Source organism: Oncorhynchus masou, chromosome 13 (assembly GCF_036934945.1).
Source record: "Oncorhynchus masou masou isolate Uvic2021 chromosome 13, UVic_Omas_1.1, whole genome shotgun sequence".
NCBI lineage: Eukaryota > Metazoa > Chordata > Actinopteri > Salmoniformes > Salmonidae > Oncorhynchus > Oncorhynchus masou.
In genome coordinates, this window is record NC_088224.1 from 94741296 (window position 1) to 94760925 (window position 19630).

General features: G+C 46.2%; 1 protein-coding gene across 1 annotated transcript in view; it reads right to left on the reverse strand.

Moving 5' to 3' along the window:
• Positions 1–5067: 5067 nt before the first annotated feature.
• LOC135551588 (conserved oligomeric Golgi complex subunit 6-like) overlaps positions 5068–19630 on the reverse strand; it is a 27542-nt gene continuing 12979 nt past the window's right edge. The window contains exon 3 of the mRNA XM_064982790.1: positions 5068–6039. Within this exon, the coding sequence (XP_064838862.1) occupies positions 5892–6039 (148 nt within the window). The 3' untranslated portion in view covers positions 5068–5891. The remainder of the gene's footprint in view (positions 6040–19630) is intronic.

Consider the following 19630-nt stretch of genomic DNA (forward strand, 5'->3'; position numbering starts at 1 on the left):
GGTCCTTCCCCTTCCTCCTCCTGAATAGTACGGTCCTTCCCCTTCCCCTTCCTGAATAGTATGGTCCTTCCCCTTCCTGAATAGTATGGTCCTTCCCCTTCCCCTTCCTGAATAGTACGGTCCTTCCCCTTCCTCCTCCTGAATAGTACGGTCCTTCCTCCTCCTGAATAGTACGGTCCTTCCCCTTCCTCCTCCTGAATAGTACGGTCCTTCCCCTTCCTCCTCCTGAATAGTACGGTCCTTCCCCTTCCCCTTCCTGAATAGTATGGTCCTTCCCCTTCCTGAATAGTATGGTCCTTCCCCTTCCTCCTCCTGAATAGTACGGTCCTTCCCCTTCCCCTTCCTGAATAGTACGGTCCTTCCCCTTCCTCCTCCTGAATAGTAGGGTCCTTCCCCTTCCTCCTCCTGAATAGTATGGTCCTTCCCCTTCCTGAATAGTATGGTCCTTCCCCTTCCTGAATAGTATGGTCCTTCCCCTTCCTCCTCCTGAATAGTACGGTCCTTCCCCTTCCCCTTCCTGAATAGTACGGTCCTTCCCCTTCCTCCTCCTGAATAGTAGGGTCCTTCCCCTTCCTCCTCCTGAATAGTATGGTCCATCCCCTTCCTCCTCCTGAATAGTATGGTCCAGATCCTAGAATACATAGACAAGTAGACAGACCATCTACTACCACAGTACTTCAGATACTCACATCATTCTGCCCACAACCGCATCAATACGTCCAACCACATCAACCACGTCAATACGTCCAACCACATCAACCGGATCAATACGTCCAACCACATCAACCACGTCAATACGTCCAACCACATCAACCACGTCAATACGTCCAACCACATCAACCGGATCAATACGTCCAACCACATCAACCACGTCAATACGTCCAACCACATCAACCGGATCAATACGTCCAACCACATCAACCACGTCAAGTCTTGTTCGACTTCAGTGCAGCTTTTGACATTATCGATCATAGTCTGCTGCTGAAAAAACACGTGTTCTGGCTTTACACCCCCTGCTATAATGTGGATAAAGAGTTAGCTGTCTAACAGAACACAGAGGGTGTTCTTTAACTTCACTAGGGTAGGGGGCAGCATTTGGAATTTTGGATGAAAAGCATGCCCAAATTAAACTGCTTGCTACTCAGGTCCATAAGCTAGGATATGCATATAATTAGTAGATTTGGATAGAAAACACTCTAAATTTTCCAAAACTTAAAATAATGTCTGTGAGTATAACAGCACTGATATGACAGGCAAAAACCAGAGGAAAATCCAACCAGGAAGTACTATTATTTTGAAAGGATGTTTTTTCATTGAAAGCCTATCCACCATACAAAGACTTAGGACACAGTTCAAGATCTCTATGGCTACATGTGACCAGTCTTTAGGCATTGTTTAAGACTTTTACTCTGAAAACTGAGGGAGATACACCGCTTTCAATGAGAGGACAGTGGAAATTTCCAGACATGAACCAAGCGCGTGATACGGAGCGAGCATTTCTTCTTTACCTTTACTTTTACGAAGCTTTTGTCCGGTTTAAATATTATTGATTATTTATGACAAAAACAACCTGAGGATTGATTTTAAACATCGTTTGTCATGTTTCTACATACTTTTATTGTACTTTTTTTACTTTTCGTGTTGGTGTTGAGAGCGCGCACTGTGCCTTTGGATTTCTGAACTAAAAGCACCAACAAAAAGGAGGTATTTGGACATAAAGAGAACTTTATCGAACAAAACTAACATTTGTTGTCCAACATGGAGACCTGGGAGTGCCACCAGATGAAGATCATCAAAGGTAAGTGATTGATTTTAATGCTATTTCTGACTTTTGTGACACCTCTCCTTGGTTGGAAAATGGCTGTATGGGTTTCTGTGTCTCGGCGCTGACCTAACATAATCGCAAAGTGTGCTTTCGCTGTAAAGCCTTTTTGAAATCTGACACACCGGTTGCATTAATCTCTCTAGGGTTTTTGGGACGCTAGTGTCCCACCTGGCCAACATCCAGTGATATTGCAGAGCTCTAAATTTAAATACAGAAATAATCATTATAAAAATTCAGAAAACAAAACATATTTTACATAGGTTTAAAGATTAACTTCTTGTAAATCCAATCACGGTGTCAGATTTTTAAAATGCTTTACGGCGAAAGCATACCTTACGGTTATTTGAGAACAAACCCCAGCAGACAAATCAGACAAATCATTACAAAGCAGACAAATCATTACAAACAGTAACCAGCCAAACAGAAGTTACACAACTCAGAAATAGAGATAAAATGAATCCCTTACCTTTGATGATCTTCATATGGTGGCACTCAGAAGACATTAATTTACTCAATAAATGTTCCTTTCGTTCGATAAAGTCTCTTTATATCCCAAAACCGTGTTTCCTTCAGTAATCCACAGGCTCAAACGCAGTCAAAACAGGCAGACAAAAAAATCCAAATTGTATCCGTAAAGTTCATAGAAAGATGTCAAAATATGTTAATATTCAATCCTCAGGTTGTTGTTAGCCTAAATGATCTATAATATTTCAAGCGGACAATAACGTCTTCAATATAAAAGGTAAACAAGAAAGGCACTCTCTCGGGATTGCGGATAAAAAAAAGCTCTGTGACACGTCAGGGTCCACTCATTCAGACTGGTCTTACTCACTCATTTTTCAGAAAACAAGCCTGAAATAATTTCTAAAGACTGTTGACATCTAGTGGAAGGCATAGGAACTGCAATTTGAGTCATAAATCAATGGATACTGTAATGGCATTGAATAGAAAAAAATTAAAAATAAAAATAATTCCTGAATGGATTTTTCTCATGTTTTCGCCTGCCAAATCAGTTATGTTATACTCACAGACACTATTTTAAAAGTTTTGGAAACTTTAGAGTGTTTTCTATCCACATCTACCAGTATATGCATATCATATCTTCTGGGCCCGAGTAGCAGGCCGTTTAATTTCGGCATGCTTTTCATCCAAAATTCCAAATGCTGCCCCCTACCCTAGAGAAGTTGAGAAGTTTATCTTTATTGTATATTTAACACGTGTATCTTTTATCAATGTTTATGATGATTATTTCTGTAAATTGATTTTGGCTCTCTGCACTTTCACTGGATGTTTGTTTGAGAAAATGCATTTCTGAACATAACACACCAATTTCAAATTAGGTTTTTGGACATAAAGATTAACGTTATCAAACAAAACAGACATTTATTGTGTAACATGAAGTCCTGTGAGTGCCATCTGATGAAGATCAAAGGTTAGTGATTAACCGCTATTTCTGAGCCCTCTCCTTGGCCGGAAAATGGCTGTATGGTTCTGTGACTAGGTGCGGTGCTGTAGTAACATAATCGCATGGTGTGCTTTCGCCGTAAAGCCTATTTGAAATTGGACACTGTGGCTGAATTTACAAGAGGTTTATCTTTAAAATGGTGTATAATACTTGTATATGTTTGAGGAATTTTAATTATGGGATTTCTGTTGTTTTGAATTTGGCACCCTGCAATTTCACTGGCTGTAGTCGAGGTGGGACGCTAGCGTGGAATCCTCTCCAACATAATCCAGGTCGAATAAGGAATTCCCCAAAGTAGCTGTTTAGGCACCTTGCTTTTTCAATTTTTATTAACGACATGCCACTGACTTTGAGTAAAGCCAGAGTTTCTATGTATGCAGATGACTCAACACTATACAAACTCTATTCCACAGTACTACATAGAGCTATGACTACATGGAACTCTATTCCACAGTACTACATAGAGCCATGACTACAAGGAACTCTATTCCACACTACTACATAGAGCCATGACTACATGGAACTCTATTCCACAGTACTACATAGAGCCATGACTACATGGAACTCTATTCCACAGTACTACATAGAGCCATGACTACATGGAACTCTATTCCACAGTACTACATAGAGCCATGACTACATGGAACTCTATTCCCAGTACTACATAGAGCCATGACTACATGGAACTCTATTCCACAGTACTACATAGAGCCATGACTACAAGGAACTCTATTCCACAGTACTACATAGAGCCATGACTACATGGAACTCTATTCCACAGTACTACATAGAGCTATGACTACATGGAACTCTATTCCACAGTACTACATAGAGCCATGACTACAAGGAACTCTATTCCACAGTACTACATAGAGCCATGACTACATGGAACTCTATTCCACAGTACTACATAGAGCCATGACTACATGGAACTCTATTCCAGAGTACTACATAGAGCCATGACGACATGGAACTCTATTCCACAGTACTACATAGAGCCATGACTACATGGAACTCTATTCCACAGTACTACATAGAGCCATGACTACATGGAACTCTATTCCACAGTACTACATAGAGCCATGACTACATGGAACTCTATTCCACAGTACTACATAGAGCCATGACTACATGGAACTCTATTCCACAGTACTACATAGAGCCATGACTACATGGAACTCTATTCCACAGTACTACATAGAGCCATGACTACATGGAACTCTATTCCACAGTACTACATAGAGCCATGACTACATGGAACTCTATTCCACAGTACTACATAGAGCCATGACTACATGGAACTCTATTCCACATCAGGTAACTGACACAAGCAGTTACCCTGTCAATACGTCCAACACACAAGTCTCATAGAACAACCCCTTCCCTTCTCTTCCTTCCCTTCAATACTCTGAAACACTACAGTATTGAGAGCTGTTTTTTTTTACGTGCCTGAAACTGACTATTAATAGACAGCATGCAATATCATATCACCATCATATCATCTCTCTCTTCTACTTCTCAACCTAAATATAGCTGTTGAATTGAGCCTGGCAGGCATTTTCACTGCAATTAAATGATGGTGTGACTTCTGACACACCCAGGCGCGCACAGACACACACACACACACACACAAGATCGGGCCGTGAGACACTTGAAAGCTCCATTGTCTTGTAGAATGCACTCAGCCTGTCCAAGATTGGTCCTAGTCTCAACGAGGCCACGGCCGCAAAATTGAACCATATCTTTCTGAAGGAGAGAGAAAAAGAGACTGCAAACACAAGCATCTGAAGTGTATTTTATTACAGAAAAAAAAAGTTTTAATGAGAAGACTGATCTGTTTCTGATTAGAGACCGAAGCGAAGAGAGAGAGAAAAAGAAAGAGGGAGATAGAAGACAGAGAGAGAGAGAGATTATTTTATCTTGTGTCCTTTACCATTTGTACATTGTAAAAACACTGTATATATATATATATAATATGACATTTGTAATGTCTTTATTGTTTTGAAACTTCTGTATGTGTGATGTCTGCTGTTAATTTTTATTGTTTATTTCACTTTATATATTATCTACCTTACTTGCTTTGGCAATGTTAACACATGTTACCCATGCCAATAAAGCCCTTGAATTGAATTGAGAGAGAGAAGTAAGAGTTTCTCTGAGCTGGTGGGAATCTCCATTCACGTGGAGCAGGGCCGTAAATGTTTTTTTTTTTTTTTTTTTTTCAGAGTGCGAGCTGTTCTCTCTCCTGGCAGACACTGTGATTCATGCCGAGATACGGGAACGAGAGGACGAAACACTCAGTAGACCAAGAGTCCAAAACACACCTCCCTGTCTGCTCTAGTTTCAGCTGGTTTGTGTCACTCTCCAAAGCAAGTCCATTGTTGTTGACTCTTTGTAATTAGAAAATAGACCAACGAGTTCCTGTTCAATCCTAATTTATTCCCAGTTATATTTACATATACCAGGTTATAACAGAACACACAATCATTTCATATAACGGTCAACTTCACAAAGCCATTGGCCTATCTTCCTTCACCACTGTGTGAGTAGGCTTCAGGTGGGTCCAGAGAGACACGTAGAGCCCAGGTGAGACCAGGTGTGTCAGGACAGCAGAGCCTGGACCTGCTGAGGAGACCGTGGCACCAGGTTGTCTAGTTCCTTGTAGCTGTTGGCTGGGCTGGTCACGGCTGTGTACACCTCTCCATACGCCCTGCACACCAGCTCTGTCGACTGGTTGAAGATCTGATCTCTGGAATAGGGGGAAATAGATTAGTTACTGAGGAGGGGGCGGGGGGGGAAATAGATTAGTTACTGAGGAGGGGGGCGGGGGGGGCATAGATTAGTTACTGGGGGGGGGGCATAGATTAGTTACTGAGGGGGAGGGATATAGATAAATGACTGAGGAGGGGGGAAATGAATTAGTTATTGGGGGGGGCATAGATTAGTTACTGAGGGGGACGACATAGATGAGTTACTGAGGGGGACGACATAGATTAGTTACTGGGGGGGGAACATAGATTAGTTACTGAGGGGGGACATAGATGAGTTACTGAGGGGGGGACATAGATTAGTTACTGAGGGGGACATAGATGAGTTACTGAGGGGGGGACATAGATTAGTTACTGAGGGGGGGACATAGATTAGTTACTGAGGGGGGACATAGATTAGTTACTGAGGGGGGACATAGATTAGTTACTGAGGGGGTAACATAGATGAGTTACTGAGGGGGACATAGATTACTTACTGAGGGGGGGACATAGATTAGTTACTGAGGGGGGGACATAGATTACTTACTGAGGGGGGACATAGATTAGTTACTGAGGGGGACATAGATTACTTACTGAGGGGGTAACATAGATGAGTTACTGAGGGGGGGGCATAGATTACTTACTGAGGGGGGGGGCATAGATGAGTTACTGAGGGGGGGCATAGATTAGTTAATGAGGGGGAATAGATGAGTTACTGAGGGGGGGACATAGATGAGTTACTGAGGGGGGACATAGATGAGTTACTGAGGGGGGGACATAGATGAGTTACTGAGGGGGGACATAGATGAGTTACTGAGGGGGGACATAGATGAGTTACTGAGGGGGGACATAGATGAGTTACTGAGGGGGGACATAGATGAGTTACTGAGGGGGGACATAGATGAGTTACTGAGGGGGGACATAGATGAGTTACTGAGGGGGGACATAGATTAGTTAATGAGGGGGGAATAGATTAGTTACTGAGGGGGGACATAGATGAGTTACTGAGGGGGGGGGCATAGATTAGTTACTGAGGGGGGACATAGATGAGTTACTGAGGGGGGACATAGATTAGTTACTGAGGGGGGACATAGATGAGTTACTGAGGGGGGGGGGCATAGATTAGTTACTGAGGGGGGGACATAGATGAGTTACTGAGGGGGGACATAGATTAGTTACTGAGGGGGGACATAGATGAGTTACTGAGGGGGGACATAGATGAGTTACTGAGGGGGCATAGATGAGTTACTGAGGGGGGACATAGATTACTTACTGAGGGGGGACATAGATTAGTTACTGAGGGGGGACATAGATGAGTTACTGAGGGGGGGGACATAGATGAGTTACTGAGGGGGGACATAGATTAGTTACTGAGGGGGGACATAGATTACTTACTGAGGGGGGACATAGATTAGTTACTGAGGGGGGACATAGATTACTTACTGAGGGGGGCATAGATGAGTTACTGAGGGGGGGCATAGATTAGTTACTGAGGGGGGACATAGATTACTTACTGAGGGGGGGCATAGATGAGTTACTGAGGGGGCATAGATTAGTTACTGAGGGGGGGGCATAGATGAGTTACTGAGGGGGGGCATAGATGAGGGGATTAGTTACTGAGGGGGGGCATAGATTAGTTACTGAGGGGGGGGGCATAGATTAGTTACTGAGGGGGGGCATAGATGAGTTACTGAGGGGGGGGGCATAGATTAGTTACTGAGGGGGGGCATAGATTAGTTACTGAGGGGGGGGACATAGATGAGTTACTGAGGGGGCATAGATGAGTTACTGAGGGGGGACATAAGAGTTACTGAGGGGGGACATAGATTAGTTACTGGGGGGACATAGATGAGTTACTGAGGGGGTGGACATAGATGAGTTACTGAGGGGGGGACGTAGATTAGTTACTGAGGGGGTGGACATAGATGAGTTACTGAGGGGGCATAGATGAGTTACTGAGGGGGCATAGATTAGTTACTGAGGGGGCATAGATTAGTTACCGAGGGGGGCATAGATTAATTACCGAGGGGGGAACATAGGGGGGGACATAGATTAGTTACTGAGGGGGGGGGCATAGATTAGTTACTGAGGGGGAGGGATATAGATAAATGACTGAGGAGGGGGAAATAGATTAGTTATTGGGGGGGGCATAGATTAGTTACTGAGGGGGACGACATGGATGAGTTACTGAGGGGGGACATAGATTAGTTACTGGGGGGGGAACATAGATTAGTTACTGAGGGGGGGGACATAGATGAGTTACTGAGGGGGGGGACATAGATTAGTTACTGAGGGGGACATAGATGAGTTACTGAGGGGGGACATAGATTAGTTACTGAGGGGGGACATAGATTAGTTACTGAGGGGGGACATAGATTAGTTACTGAGGGGGGACATAGATTAGTTACTGAGGGGGTAACATAGATGAGTTACTGAGGGGGGGGACATAGATTACTTACTGAGGGGGGACATAGATTAGTTACTGAGGGGGGACATAGATTAGTTACTGAGGGGGGACATAGATTAGTTACTGAGGGGGGACATAGATTACTTACTGAGGGGGGGGGGTAACATAGATGAGTTACTGAGGGGGGACATAGATTACTTACTGAGGGGGCATAGATGAGTTACTGAGGGGGCATAGATTAGTTAATGAGGGGGAATAGATTAGTTACTGAGGGGGGGACATAGATGAGTTACTGAGGGGGGGACATAGATGAGTTACTGAGGGGGGACATAGATGAGTTACTGAGGGGGGACATAGATGAGTTACTGAGGGGGGACATAGATGAGTTACTGAGGGGGGACATAGATTAGTTACTGAGGGGGGGGACATAGATGAGTTACTGAGGGGGGACATAGATGAGTTACTGAGGGGGGGACATAGATGAGTTACTGAGGGGGGACATAGATGAGTTACTGAGGGGGGACATAGATTAGTTAATGAGGGGGAATAGATTAGTTACTGAGGGGGGACATAGATGAGTACTGAGGGGGCATAGATGAGTTACTGAGGGGGGGCATAGATTAGTTACTGAGGGGGGGGGCATAGATGAGTTACTGAGGGGGGGGGCATAGATGAGTTACTGAGGGGGGGGCATAGATGAGTTACTGAGGGGGGGGCATAGATTAGTTACTGAGGGGGGGGCATAGATTAGTTACTGAGGGGGGGGGCATAGATTAGTTACTGAGGGGGGGCATAGATGAGTTACTGAGGGGGACATAGATTAGTTACTGAGGGGGGGGGGGCATAGATTAGTTACTGAGGGGGGACATAGATGAGTTACTGAGGGGGGGCATAGATGAGTTACTGAGGGGGGGGACATAGATTAGTTACTGAGGGGGGACATAGATGAGTTACTGAGGGGGTGGACATAGATGAGTTACTGAGGGGGACGTAGATTAGTTACTGAGGGGGTGGACATAGATGAGTTACTGAGGGGGGGCATAGATGAGTTACTGAGGGGGGGGCATAGATTAGTTACTGAGGGGGGGCATAGATTAGCCATGACGTTATTACCGAGGGGGGGTATAGATTAATTACCGAGGGGGGGGAACATAGGGGGGTACATAGATTAGTTACTGAGGGGGGGCATTGATTAGTTACTGAGGGGGGGGGCATAGATTAGTTACCGAGGGGGGACATAGATTAGTTACTGAGGGGGGCATAGATGAGTTATCGAGGGGGGACATAGATTAGTTACTGAGGGGGAGGACATAGAATAGTTACTGAGGGGGTGGAACATAGATTAGTTACCGAGGGGGGACAATAGATGAGTTACTGAGGGGGAACATAGATGAGTTACTGAGGGGGGACATAGATGAGTTACCGAGGGGGGGCATTGATTAGTTACTGAGGGGGTGACATAGATTAGTTACTGAGGGGGGGGACATAGATTAGTTACTGGAGGGGGGACATAGATTAGTTACTGAGGGGGGACATAGATTAGTTACTGAGGGGGGACATAGATTAGTTACTGGAGGGGGGACATAGATTAGTTACTGAGGGGGGACATAGATTAGTTACTGAGGGGGGACATAGATTAGTTACTGAGGGGGGACATAGATTAGTTACTGGAGGGGGGACATAGATTAGTTACTGAGGGGGGACATAGATGAGTTACTGAGGGGGGACATAGATTAGTTACTGGGGGGGACATAGATTAGTTACTGAGGGGGAACATAGATTAGTTACTGAGGGGGGGGGGACATAGATTAGTTACTGAGGGGGGACGTAGATTAGTTACTGAGGGGGGACATAGATTAGTTACTGAGGGGGGGGGCAATAGATTAGTTACTGAGGGGGGCAATAGATTAGTTACTGAGGGGGGGCATAGATTAGTTACCGAGGGGGGGCATAGATTAGTTACCGAGGGGGGCATAGATTAGTTACCGAGGGGGGATAGATTAGTTACCGAGGGGGGGCATAGATTAGTTACTGAGGGGGGGCATAGATTAGTTACTGGGGGGGGCATAGATTAGTTACCGAGGGGGGCATTGATTAGTTACCGAGGGGGTGACAATAGATTAGTTACCGAGGGGGGGAACATAGATGAGTTACCGAGGGGGGAACATAGATTAGTTACTGAGGGGGGACAATAGATTAGTTACTGAGGGGGACAATAGATTAGTTACTGGGGGGACATAGATTAGTTACTGAGGGGGGAGGGGTAAATAGATGAGTTACTTGGGGGGTGCATAGATTAGTTACTGGGGGGAGGGGTAAATAGATGAGTTACTGAGGGGGGATATAGATTAGTTACTGAGGGGGTGGAGACATAAGAGTTACTGAGGGGGGGGGTCATAGATTACTTACTGAGGGGGGGGGTCAGAGATTACTTACTGAGGGGGGACATAGATGAGTTACTGAGGGGGGACATAGATGAGTTACTGAGGGGGGGCATAGATTAGTTACTGAGGGGGGGCATAGATTAGTTACTGAGAGGGGGAACATAGATTAGTTACTGAGGGGGGGCATAGATTAGTTACTGAGGGGGGGCATAGATTAGTTACTGAGGGGGGACATAGATGAGTTACTGAGGGGGGCATAGATTAGTTACTGAGGGGGCATAGATTAGTTACTGGGGGGACATAGATTAGTTACTGGGGGTGACATAGATTAGTTACTGAGGGGGGGGACATAGATTAGTTACTGAGGGGGAACATAGATTAGTTACTGAGGGGGGGGGCATAGATTAGTTACTGAGGGGGGACATAGATTAGTTACTGAGGGGGGGGCATAGATGAGTTACTGAGGGGGAACATAGATGAGTTACTGAGGGGGGGGTAAATAGATGAGTTACTGAGGGGGGGCATAGATTAGTTACTGGGGGTGACATAGATTAGTTACTGAGGGGGAACATAGATTAGTTACTGAGGGGGGGGGCATAGATTAGTTACTGAGGGGGGGCATAGATGAGTTACTGAGGGGGGGGCATAGATGAGTTACTGAGGGGGGCATAGATGAGTTACTGAGCGGGGGGCATAGATGAGTTACTGAGCGGGGGACATAGAATAGTTACTGAGGGGGTGGAACATAGATGAGTTACTGAGGGGGGACATAGATTAGTTACTGAGGGGGGACATAGATTAGTTACTGAGGGGGGGGACATAGATTAGTTACCGAGGGGGGGACATTGATTAGTTACTGAGGGGGGACATAGATTAGTTACTGAGGGGGGGACATAGATTAGTTACTGAGGGGGGTGACATAGATTAGTTACTGAGGGGGTGACATAGATTAGTTACTGAGGGGGGACATAGATTAGTTACTGAGGGGGTGACATAGATGAGTTATCGAGGGGGACATAGATTAGTTACTGAGCGGGGGACATAGAATAGTTACTGAGGGGTGGAACAAAGATGAGTTACTGAGGGGGGACATAGATGAGTTACCGAGGGGGGGCATTGATTAGTTACTGAGGGGGGACATAGATTAGTTACTGAGGGGGGTGACATAGATTAGTTACTGAGGGGGGTGACATAGATTAGTTACTGAGGGGGTGACATAGATTAGTTACCGAGGGGGGGCATAGATTAGTTACTGAGGGGGACATAGATTACTTACTGAGGGGGGGGAACATAGATTAGTTTCTGAGGGGGACATAGATTAGTTACTGAGGGGGTGACATAGATTAGTTACCGAGGGGGGCATAGATTAGTTACCGAGGGGGAAAATAGATTAGTTACCGAGGGGGAAAATAGATTAGTTACCGAGGGGGAAAATAGATTAGTTACCGAGAGGGGGAACATAGATTAGTTACTGAGGGGGGCATAGATTAGTTACCGAGGGGGGAAAATAGATGAGTTACCGAGGGGGGAACATAGATGAGTTACTGAGGGGGGGGGGACAATAGATTAGTTACTGAGGGGGTACATAGATTAGTTACTGAAGGGGGAACATAGATGAGTTACTGAGGGGGGACATAGATTAGTTACTGAGGGGGGTACATAGATTAGTTACTGAGGGGGTACATAGATTAGTTACTGAGGGGGCATAGATGAGTTACTGAGGGGGGGGGCATAGATGAGAGGGGGGACATAGATTAGTTACTGAGCGGGGGACATAGAATAGTTACTGAGGGGTGGAACATAGATGAGTTACCGAGGGGGGCATTGATTAGTTACTGAGGGGGGACATAGATTAGTTACTGAGGGGGACATAGATTAGTTACTGAGGGGGGGGTGACATAGATTAGTTACTGAGGGGGTGACATAGATTAGTTACTGAGGGGGGACATAGATTAGTTACTGAGGGGGTGACATAGATGAGTTATCGAGGGGGGACATAGATTAGTTACTGAGCGGGGGACATAGAATAGTTACTGAGGGGGGACATAGATGAGTTACCGAGGGGGGCATTGATTAGTTACTGAGGGGGGGACATAGATTAGTTACTGAGGGGGGACATAGATTAGTTACTGAGGGGGGGGGGTGACATAGATTAGTTACTGAGGGGGGTGACATAGATTAGTTACTGAGGGGGGACATAGATTAGTTACTGAGGGGGGTGACATAGATTAGTTACTGAGGGGGGTGACATAGATTAGTTACTGAGGGGGGACATAGATTAGTTACTGAGGGGGTGACATAGATTAGTTACCGAGGGGGGGGCATAGATTAGTTACTGAGGGGGGTGACATAGATTAGTTACTGAGGGGGAACATAGATTAGTTACCGAGAGGGGGAACATAGATTAGTTACTGAGGGGGGCATAGATTAGTTACCGAGGGGGGGAAAATAGATGAGGGGGGGAACATAGATGAGTTACTGAGGGGGGACATAGATTAGTTACTGAGGGGGTGACATAGATTAGTTACCGAGGGGGCATAGATTAGTTACTGAGGGGGGTGACATAGATTAGTTACTGAGGGGGAACATAGATTAGTTACCGAGAGGGGGGAACATAGATTAGTTACTGAGGGGGCATAGATTAGTTACCGAGGGGGGAAAATAGATGAGTTACCGAGGGGGGATCATAGATGAGTTACTGAGGGGGGGACAATAGATTAGTTACTGAGGGGGTACATAGATTAGTTACTGAAGGGGGGAACATAGATGAGTTACTGAGGGGGGGGGGACATAGATTAGTTACTGAGGGGGTACATAGATTAGTTACTGAGGGGGGACATAGATTAGTTACTGAGGGGGGGGACAATAGATTAGTTACTGGGGGGGGACAATAGATTAGTTACTGAGGGGGGGACATAGATTAGTTACTGAGGGGGTGGACATAGATGAGTTATCGAGGGGGGACATAGATTAATTACCGAGGGGGGCATAGATTAGTTACCGAGGGGGGAACATAGATGAGTTACTGAGGGGGGACAATAGATTAGTTACTGAGGGGGGACAATAGATTAGTTACTGAGGGGGGACATAGATTAGTTACTGAGGGGGCGTGGACATAGATGAGTTATCGAGGGGGACATAGATTAATTACCGAGGGGGGGCATAGATTAGTTACCGAGGGGGGGAACATAGATGAGTTACTGAGGGGGGACAATAGATTAGTTACTGAGGGGGGACAATAGATTAGTTACTGAGGGGGGACATAGATTAGTTACTGAGGGGGTGGACATAGATGAGTTATCGAGGGGGACATAGATTAATTACCGAGGGGGGCATAGATTAGTTACCGAGGGGGGCAAAGATTAGTTACTGAGGGGGTAACATAGATTAGTTACTGAGGGGGTCACATAGATTAGTTACTGAGGGGGTGACATAGATTAGTTACCGAGGGGGGGACATAGATGAGTTACTGAGGGGGAGGGGGCATAGATGAGTTACTGAGGGGGTGGACATAGATTAGTTACCGAGGGGGGGCATAGATTAGTTACTGAGGGGGGGACATAGATGAGTTACTGAGGGGGCATAGATTAGTTACTGAGGGGGGCATAGATTAGTTACTGGGGGGACATAGATTAGTTACTGGGGGTGACATAGATTAGTTACTGAGGGGGGACATAGATTAGTTACTGAGGGGGAACATAGATTAGTTACTGGGGGGGGGGGCATAGATTAGTTACTGGGGGGGACATAGATTAGTTACTGGGGGGGGGGCATAGATGAGTTACTGAGGGGGGAACATAGATGAGTTACTGAGGGGGGGTAAATAGATGAGTTACTGAGGGGGGGGCATAGATTAGTTACTGAGGGGGTGACATAGATTAGTTACTGAGGGGGAACATAGATTAGTTACTGAGGGGGGGCATAGATTAGTTACTGAGGGGGGACATAGATTAGTTACTGAGGGGGGGGGCATAGATGAGTTACTGAGGGGGGGGGGCATAGATGAGTTACTGAGGGGGGGGACATAGATTAGTTACTGAGCGGGGGACATAGAATAGTTACTGAGGGGGTGGAACATAGATGAGTTACTGAGGGGGGACATAGATTAGTTACTGAGGGGGGGACATAGATTAGTTACCGAGGGGGCATTGATTAGTTACTGAGGGGGGGACATAGATTAGTTACTGAGGGGGGACATAGATTAGTTACTGAGGGGGGGGTGACATAGATTAGTTACTGAGGGGGTGACATAGATTAGTTACTGAGGGGGGACATAGATTAGTTACTGAGGGGGTGACATAGATGAGTTATCGAGGGGGGACATAGATTAGTTACTGAGCGGGGGGACATAGAATAGTTACTGAGGGGTGGAACAAAGATGAGTTACTGAGGGGGGGACATAGATGAGTTACCGAGGGGGGCATTGATTAGTTACTGAGGGGGGGGACATAGATTAGTTACTGAGGGGGACATAGATTAGTTACTGAGGGGGGTGACATAGATTAGTTACTGAGGGGGTGACATAGATTAGTTACTGAGGGGGTGACATAGATTAGTTACCGAGGGGGGCATAGATTAGTTACTGAGGGGGGTGACATAGATTACTTACTGAGGGGGGAACATAGATTAGTTACTGAGGGGGGACATAGATTAGTTACTGAGGGGGTGACATAGATTAGTTACCGAGGGGGGGCATAGATTAGTTACCGAGGGGGGAAAATAGATTAGTTACCGAGGGGGGAAAATAGATTAGTTACCGAGAGGGGGAACATAGATTAGTTACTGAGGGGGGCATAGATTAGTTACCGAGGGGGAAAATAGATGAGTTACCGAGGGGGAACATAGATGAGTTACTGAGGGGGGGACAATAGATTAGTTACTGAGGGGGGTACATAGATTAGTTACTGAAGGGGGAACATAGATGAGTTACTGAGGGGGGACATAGATTAGTTACTGAGGGGGTACATAGATTAGTTACTGAGGGGGTACATAGATTAGTTACTGAGGGGGCATAGATGAGTTACTGAGGGGGGGCATAGATGAGTTACCGAGGGGGGACATAGATTAGTTACTGAGCGGGGGACATAGAATAGTTACTGAGGGGTGGAACATAGATGAGTTACCGAGGGGGGCATTGATTAGTTACTGAGGGGGACATAGATTAGTTACTGAGGGGGACATAGATTAGTTACTGAGGGGGGGTGACATAGATTAGTTACTGAGGGGGTGACATAGATTAGTTACTGAGGGGGGACATAGATTAGTTACTGAGGGGGTGACATAGATGAGTTATCGAGGGGGGGGACATAGATTAGTTACTGAGCGGGGGGACATAGAATAGTTACTGAGGGGGGGACATAGATGAGTTACCGAGGGGGGCATTGATTAGTTACTGAGGGGGGACATAGATTAGTTACTGAGGGGGGACATAGATTAGTTACTGAGGGGGGTGACATAGATTAGTTACTGAGGGGGTGACATAGATTAGTTACTGAGGGGGTACATAGATTAGTTACTGAGGGGGTACATAGATTAGTTACTGAGGGGGGGCATAGATGAGTTACTGAGGGGGGGCATAGATGAGTTACCGAGGGGGGGACATAGATTAGTTACTGAGCGGGGGGACATAGAATAGTTACTGAGGGGGTGGAACATAGATGAGTTACCGAGGGGGGGCATTGATTAGTTACTGAGGGGGGGACATAGATTAGTTACTGAGGGGGGACATAGATTAGTTACTGAGGGGGGGGTGACATAGATTAGTTACTGAGGGGGTGACATAGATTAGTTACTGAGGGGGGACATAGATTAGTTACTGAGGGGGTGACATAGATGAGTTATCGAGGGGGGACATAGATTAGTTACTGAGCGGGGGACATAGAATAGTTACTGAGGGGGGACATAGATGAGTTACCGAGGGGGGGCATTGATTAGTTACTGAGGGGGGGACATAGATTAGTTACTGAGGGGGGACATAGATTAGTTACTGAGGGGGGGGGTGACATAGTTTAGTTACTGAGGGGGTGACATAGATTAGTTACTGAGGGGGGGACATAGATTAGTTACTGAGGGGGGGGTGACATAGATTAGTTACTGAGGGGGTGACATAGATTAGTTACTGAGGGGGGGACATAGATTAGTTACTGAGGGGGTGACATAGATTAGTTACCGAGGGGGGGCATAGATTAGTTACTGAGGGGGGGGTGACATAGATTAGTTGCTGAGGGGGAACATAGATTAGTTACCGAGAGGGGGAACATAGATTAGTTACTGAGGGGGGGCATAGATTAGTTACCGAGGGGGAAAATAGATGAGTTACCGAGGGGGGAACATAGATGAGTTACTGAGGGGGGACAATAGATTAGTTACTGAGGGGGTACATAGATTAGTTACTGAAGGGGGAACATAGATGAGTTACTGAGGGGGGGACATAGATTAGTTACTGAGGGGGTACATAGATTAGTTACTGAGGGGGGGGACATAGATTAGTTACTGAGGGGGGACATAGATTAGTTACTGAGGGGGGACAATAGATTAGTTACTGAGGGGGGGGACAATAGATTAGTTACTGAGGGGGGGACATAGATTAGTTACTGAGGGGGGGTGGACATAGATGAGTTATCGAGGGGGACATAGATTAATTACCGAGGGGGGCATAGATTAGTTACCGAGGGGGGGGAACATAGATGAGTTACTGAGGGGGGGGACAATAGATTAGTTACTGAGGGGGACAATAGATTAGTTACTGAGGGGGACATAGATTAGTTACTGAGGGGGGGGACATAGATGAGTTATCGAGGGGGGACATAGATTAATTACCGGGGGGGGCATAGATTAGTTACCGAGGGGGGGAACATAGATGAGTTACTGAGGGGGGGGACAATAGATTAGTTACTGAGGGGGGACAATAGATTAGTTACTGAGGGGGGACATAGATTAGTTACTGAGGGGGTGGACATAGATGAGTTATCGAGGGGGGACATAGATTAATTACCGAGGGGGGCATAGATTAGTTACCGAGGGGGGGGGGCAAAGATTAGTTACTGAGGGGGTAACATAGATTAGTTACTGAGGGGGTCACATAGATTAGTTACTGAGGGGGTGACATAGATTAGTTACGAGGGGGGACATAGATGAGTTACTGAGGGGAGGGGGCATAGATGAGTTACTGAGGGGGAACATAGATGAGTTACTGAGGGAGGGAACATAGATTCGTTACTGAGGGGGTGGACATAGATGAGTTACCGAGGGGGTGGACATAGATGAGTTACTGAGGGAGGGAACATAGATGAGTTACTGAGGGGGTGGACATAGATTAGTTACCGAGGGGGAACATAGATTAGTTACTGAGGGGGGGGACATAGATTCGTTACTGAGGGAGGGAACATAGATTAGTTACTGAGGGGGTGGACATAGATGAGTTACCGAGGGGGTGGACATAGATGAGTTACTGAGGGAGGGAACATAGATGAGTTACCGAGGGGGGACATAGATTAGTTACTGAGGGGGGGACATAGATTAGTTACTGAGGGGGTGGACATAGATTAGTTACTGAGGGGGGGGGGACATAGATGAGTTACTGAGGGGGGGACATAGATGAGTTACTGAGGGGGGGGGGACATAGATGAGTTACCGAGGGGGGGGGACATAGATGAGTTACTGAGGGGGTGACATAGATGAGTTACTGAGGGGGGACATAGATGAGTTACTGAGGGGGTGGCATAGATGAGTTACTGAGGGGGGGGACATAGATGAGTTACTGAGGGGGTGACATAGATGAGTTACTGAGGGGGGACATAGATGAGTTACTGAGGGGGGGACATAGATGAGTTACCGAGGGGTGGGGGACATAGATGAGTTACTGAGGGGGGACATAGATGAGTTACTGAGGGGGGACATAGATGAGTTACTGAGGGGGTGACATAGATTAGTTACTGAGGGGGTGACATAGATTAGTTACTGAGGGGGACATAGATTAGTTACTGAGGGGGGGTGACATAGATGAGTTACTGAGGGGGGACATAGATGAGTTACTGAGGGGGTGACATAGATTAGTTACTGAGGGGGTGACATAGATTAGTTACTGAGGGGGGACATAGATTAGTTACCGAGGGGGGACATAGATTAGTTACCGAGGGGGGACATAAATTAGTTACAGGGGGGACATAAATTAGTTACAGGGGGGGGGTCATAGATTAGTTACCGAGGGGGGGGATTAATTACTGAGGGGGGGCATAGATTAGTTAGATTAGTTACTGGGGGGGCATAGATTAGTTACTGAGGGGGGACATAGATTAGTTACTGAGGGGGTGACATAGATTAGTTACTGAGGGGGGGGGAGGGACATAGGGGGGGATTAGTTACTGAGGGGGGATTAGTTACTGAGGGGGGGGACATAGATTAGTTACATAGATTAGTTGAGGGGGGGGACATAGATTAGATTACCATAGAGGGGGGACATAGATTAGTTACTGAGGGGGGACATAGATGAGTTACTGAGGGGGGGACATAGATGAGTTACTGAGGGGGGGCATAGATGAGTTACTGAGGGGGCATAGATTAGTTACTGAGGGGGTGGACATAGATGAGTTACAGAGGGGGAAAATAGATTAGTTACTGAGGGGGGGACATAGATGAGTTACTGAGGGGGGGCATAGATTAGTTACTGAGGGGGTGGACATAGATGAGTTACCGAGGGGGGGGAAAATAGATTAGTTACTGAGGGGGGACATAGATGAGTTACTGGAGGGGGAACATAGATTAGTTACTGAGGGGGGGACATAGATGAGTTACTGGAGGGGG